At 25.6% G+C, this 5,803-nt stretch overlaps 1 protein-coding gene across 1 annotated transcript; it reads right to left on the bottom strand.

Moving 5' to 3' along the window:
* Positions 1–175: 175 nt before the first annotated feature.
* On the bottom strand, positions 176–547 carry EIN_011360 (hypothetical protein; the record flags this gene model as incomplete). Its single annotated transcript, XM_004261283.1, has 1 exon — positions 176–547. The coding sequence occupies one exon, from the start codon at positions 545–547 to the stop codon at positions 176–178; it is 372 nt and encodes a 123-aa protein (XP_004261331.1).
* Between the last annotated feature and the right edge of the window lie 5,256 nt (positions 548–5,803).

Genomic DNA, 5,803 nt, shown 5'->3' with positions numbered 1-5,803 from the left:
TTTATTATATTTAAATAAAAACTATTTTTAACGTTCTATTTAAAAACACAACCTTGACTTATAAGTTATAGTTTATAAACCATAAAAGTATTGGTTCATCCTTAGCATAAAGTCGGAACTTGAAATTGTATTAAAAACGACTTGGGTGTTTGTTAGTTGTTAGTTCTCAATAAAGTCATCGGTAGGCGTTAGTCTTTATGTTTGATATGGCTCTCATTTTTGGCAACTCTTGGATATTCCAAGGCAAACTTTTCTCTTCGGGTTTGACCAAATTTGTTGGTCTAGGCGGAAGAACAAACAATTCCAAGTGTTCTCTGGTATAAACACTATTGGCTTCCAGTAACAATCTGGAAGCCTCTTTTATAGAAACGAACATTCTTTTAATCTTGCCAATATTGACTCCAACAACACCAGAACGCTTATATGATGCAATAATGATGTTCTTGTTGCTTTGCTCTCTTATGCTCCCAACACCTTTTTGGTATGACGAGCAATGGAAACACAAATATGCTCTCTCAGCTCTCCTTGTTCTCTTAGAACTTGTCATGATCTGCCATCACTATCACTATGTTCTCTCATCCAAAAATCAATTCAAGTCTTCGGTTACTGCGAAATTGGCGTCAATTGATTTCAATTGTCAAAGTATTCAGTAAGCTAGTATTTTAACAACTCAAAATACACAAGCCAAATGGTGAGACGAGTTGGCTTGTGTGAGGAACAACTTGTCTATTATGGCTAAAGGAAATCCTGTCTATGTACAAAGAAGTTGTATTTGTGCTGTTATAGAAACAAAATAATTGAAGCTTTGTAAATTAATTCTTGGTTATTTCAAACAATAGAAATAAGCCATTCAATTTTCTTCATAACACTAAGGTTGTTTACTTTTTCTTTCAAAAAACGTTTTATTTTATTTTGGATAAGCTAAGAATCTTTTTCTTTGACATTTTTTATAAATTATTTATAGTTTTTGTTATTTTATAAATAGAACCGGGAAAACTCAGTATAGTAAAAAAGATAATAAAATGATAGGTCAAGCCCCTCAGTTTCGTCAAGCCCCTCACTCCCCCTACTGTACTTATTTTTTTCTATTTTGGCTTAAAGTTCAACCAAAGTTTCACAAAATTTACTCACTTAAGTGGGTTTATTTCACTATTCTATATTAAAAATAATAACTTATTTTTTCAATTTATTTTGTATAAAAATTAAATTAAATAAACATGTTTTTAAAATGATTATAATTAATTAAATATGATTTATACAACATAAAAACGTTTTAAAATGGTTTGTGAACAATATTTCTGCTTTGATAGCTGTCTTAAAACTCTTGTGACGCTTCGATTTTTCAGTTGATTATTCAAAGAAAAAATTAAATAAAAATATAATAAAATTACGATGTTTTTACCTGAATATTTGACTCAAATAATAACATTTTTTAACAACAAGATTTAAAAATATCAACCATTATTGAATAATTTTCTTTTAAACTATAATTCCCGATTATTAAAGTAATAAAACTGTAAAAAATGTTGTTTTTAATATGAACTTTTTGGACAACAAATTAAATTGTTTATTTGAACTTTTTTAAGTAAAAATTGTTATTATTGGAGGAAAAACAAAGAAAACATTATAAAACAATATTTTTGTTTAAAATGGACTTTTTTGCCAACAACCACCAAATTTACTATATAAATGTCTAACCCCGAATCAACTAAAAAATAATTTTAACAATTTATATAGAAAACAAATGTATCTCAAAAATAATTATATTTGTTTTAAACAACAGTTTGAATAATTTAATGATGTGGGTGGTTTAAAGTTAAATTAATTTTCAACTTCATTATAATTTAGGTATTTAATTGCAAAGCTCCGTGATTAGTTGGCAAATAAACCCACATTATACTTTCTCCTTAATTTTTAATATTGTTGATATTATATTCGAAAATATCAGTGATGAGGTCTGTGAATTACAATTAACTGTGTTTTTTTAACAGAATTATCATTTCCATTGCCAACATTAATAAACGTTCATTGAACTTGGTTTATCCTTCTATTTTTATGCTAGTATTCAAAAATATTTACTCAAATTGTATCCAAATAGCTGAAATTATAACACATATTCACTTTGTAACTACAAGGGACAACATGAAACGTCTATATAAAGACTTTGAAATTGACATAGATAAAAAAAATTAAAACAAAAAGGTGGATAATAATTTGGCACTTTTTAAGGTAGTTCAGTCTTGATTACAGAGCTACAAAGATAAGACAAAATAAAGTTTGATAACAACTGAATAAAGCATAAAATTTGTTGGGAAACATCATTGTGGAAATTAAAAAGAACAAGGCTCTTTGTTGTGAGCACCAATTCAAACTTGATGAAACTGCAAAGACAAACTTTTTTGAATATCAAGAAAGAAACAAGCTGAAGAGAGACAATACTGTCGATTAAAAGTAAAATTGCATTTATTGTCGATACAAAATTGAAAAAAAAACTAAAAGTATATTTTTAATATATATTTGATGCAACCAGCAAGTTGAGTATTACAAAAACCGATTGGGCAAAGTTAAAGTTGAACATATTTAATATGAATATGACTACAAAAAGCAAGAAGAGATTTACCCAATTGAGAAAAAAACGATACAAAACTGTTATGATGGTGTAAGTTTAAGTTTACACAAGGAATTTACTGTTGTTGTAACTAAAAGGTACTGATTTAATGAAGAACATAAAATATTTGAAAAGGCGTCAAAATAGAAGACTGATTACGACTTCAAATATAAGATAATGCAAAGAAGATGGTGTTGGAAGACAAAGCTGAAACCGAGAAACTGCGGATTGAAATGAATAAAGATAGAATATGGCAAATAAAGTCAAAACACTTCACATCATTTATTATCAATTAAAGTCCAATTTGATTCACTTGCTTTTTGTTCAAGAAAAAAAAGAATACGAAGAAAATGAACATAACGAACAAGGATTTAAATGCCTACGTCGACATAGTATAGAAACAAAAAGATGCTGCAAATAATGATAATGATTTCCAGCATCTACTCTATAACAGTAGAATTTGTCTCGGTATTGATCCAAAAAATACCACGCAAAGATCCAATTGACTTAAGTAAAGTACTAGAAGAATAATGCTGATTTCACAGTCACAACTGAAATAAAATTTAAAGTTATTTAATGACTACAAGGCTGCACTATAAATTAAAAAACCAAGACTAAACTTGACTGAAAACAAGACAAAATGCAACATAATTGAAGACTGTGTTCTTGAAATAATATAATAATAATAAAATTGAAAACTTGAACAAGTTGATAAGACTTACAAATAGTCAAAGAATACATGCAAATATAGCTAATATAAATAAACAATTTATTATTTAAAAAATTCCACTCAACAAGTCAAATTTTTATATAAAAACTACTCAAATAAATTTTAAAAAATAACGAAAAAGGATAAACCAATAAAACAAGAAACTTGAAAATCCATTAAACTTAGAGCTAAAATAACATATTGAGAAATTCAATTAACGGACGCTTGTGCAAATGGAGATTCAATCGTTCAATTGAAAGCAAAGAAAGACACCAAATTAGTAAAAATTAAAACAGAAAAACAACAAAACGCCTTAACTCAATCAAAATAACAAGCAAAACAAATTAACTCGAAAGAAAAGTAGCTGAAAGAAAAATTGTATAATACAAAGGAAGTAAATCTTTATTTAATACGCCCGTAAATTAAAGACAAGCTAATTTGTAGTAGCCACAACAATTTGTCAGAGACAATGAATGATAATTTGTGGTGTTGAAAGATCACGTCAGAATGACACGAAAAATTTATAACAACACTAACTACCAAAATTAAATAAAATTAATATATAAATCAAGTCGGCTAAAAAAACTTTGTTGTGGTCGAAAACTAAAAAAAGTAAAAAAAAAACAAAAAGACGAGTATTTAATATTTATACACCCAAAATATAAAGTCGATATTGAATTATCGAACTCGAATCATAACAAAATTTTACTGTTTTTTTGAAATGTATTTTATTAAGTCATTGTCGAATATTAGGAGTGTGGTTATATTAAATATATTGTATATTAATCATTCTATATAATAATAACAATGTTTTTATAATAAATTCGATAATATCAACTTATTGAATGACAAAATTTTGATATTTCAAATTTTATTTATAACCAAATTGTATATTTGTATCATATATTAAATTTGTGTTATAGTTTACATTAAACACTTAATGTATTTTATAGTTATAATACTAATAAAACAATTAAATATATATATATAATTGTTTTTATAATGTTAGTTGTCCAGATATATATATTTTTATAACAATTTTATGAAATAGGTTTTAGAATTAAAAATATATATAATAAATGTAAAATACCAATCGAACACACAAAATATTATGGTTTGAATTTTTAATTATCAATTAACAATAATTTTTACCAAATTATCATGATTATAACAGTAGATCGAACTAACAAATATTATTTGTTTTTGCCCTCATTTGTATGTTTTTTATTTTTGGTATTCTTTTTTTCTTTAACTTCGTCTTCTTCTGAAGAATCATCAGCTTGATATATAGCACAATTCATCTGTTGTTCAAGTTCCCATCTTTCTGTCATGGATAAGGGTCTTTCTTTTTGGTGTTCTTTCTGATTATCAGACATTTTAATTTAAATAGTTACATTCAAGTTTTTATTTAAAAAATAAATATTACACAGTCCGTGTTATGATGATTTAATTATTTAAAATAGTATGATATTATAGAATATTGATAAATATAGTTAAACTCATTATTGTAATAATATTATAAAAATTGACAATGTTATATTATTTAAATATCATAGTTGATATTAAATATTAATTTAATATATTTCAAGTTATTTTTTCAATATCAAATTAAATAAAAACGACAAATCTTTTAATCATTTATTTATAATATAAAATACTATAACAAGTGAAATATTTAATTTTATTTTTAATAAATATAAAGTTTACGAATTTCAAGTCAAATAACAAATTATTTGAAGTTTTTATATTTTCAACATTTCAAAAAAAGTTTTAATTGTATAAACATTTACAAGTTTTTCAAAACGCGTTTTAAAATAATATTTCAAAAATAACGAAAATATTCAAAAGTATAATGTCTTATAATAATTCAAATAAAACAGTAAAAACCTATAATATTAAACTAGTTTTTTTTTAAAAAAAATAAACGATATTTGAAATCAAAACTAACTTTATTTGTCCGCCCGTTTTTACACGTCCAAATAATGTAAGAATTATTTGCATTTGTTAGTCGTACAGCTATGTTACTTCTCACCTTTAAAATAGTTTCGAAAAGAGGTGACCTATATATACTACTTTTGTTTCGTTAAAAACAAGATCCTTCATATTATTATCTCCACAAGTTGTTAAGATTTCAAATTGCGTGACTTGTTAAATTTTTCAAGCCGCATAAAACTGAGGCTTTTTTACTGTAATTGTTAAATTATATAAACAACACCATTCAAATTAGACTTGTAAATTGTTCTTTGTTTCGTTAAATTTCGGGTTAATAATTTATTCTACCCAAGACTCTGTCCAGATCAATATTATTCAATACTTCATCAAACGTATAACCAATCCGTAAAACGGCTTGAGCGGCGTCAGAGAGTCTATCCATGTGGTTGTGGACTATATATTTTACATTTATTACGATTTTTTTTTATCTTATCGACCCAGTTTTTAGAGCCTTAATCGGAATGATTGGGTAGCTTTCTTATAAGTTTTAGCTC

This window comes from Entamoeba invadens, assembly GCF_000330505.1.
Source record: "Entamoeba invadens IP1 unplaced genomic scaffold scaff_1105074725169, whole genome shotgun sequence".
NCBI classification, from domain to species: Eukaryota; Evosea; order Mastigamoebida; family Endamoebidae; genus Entamoeba; species Entamoeba invadens.
This window is presented reverse-complemented; position numbering and strand designations above follow the sequence as displayed.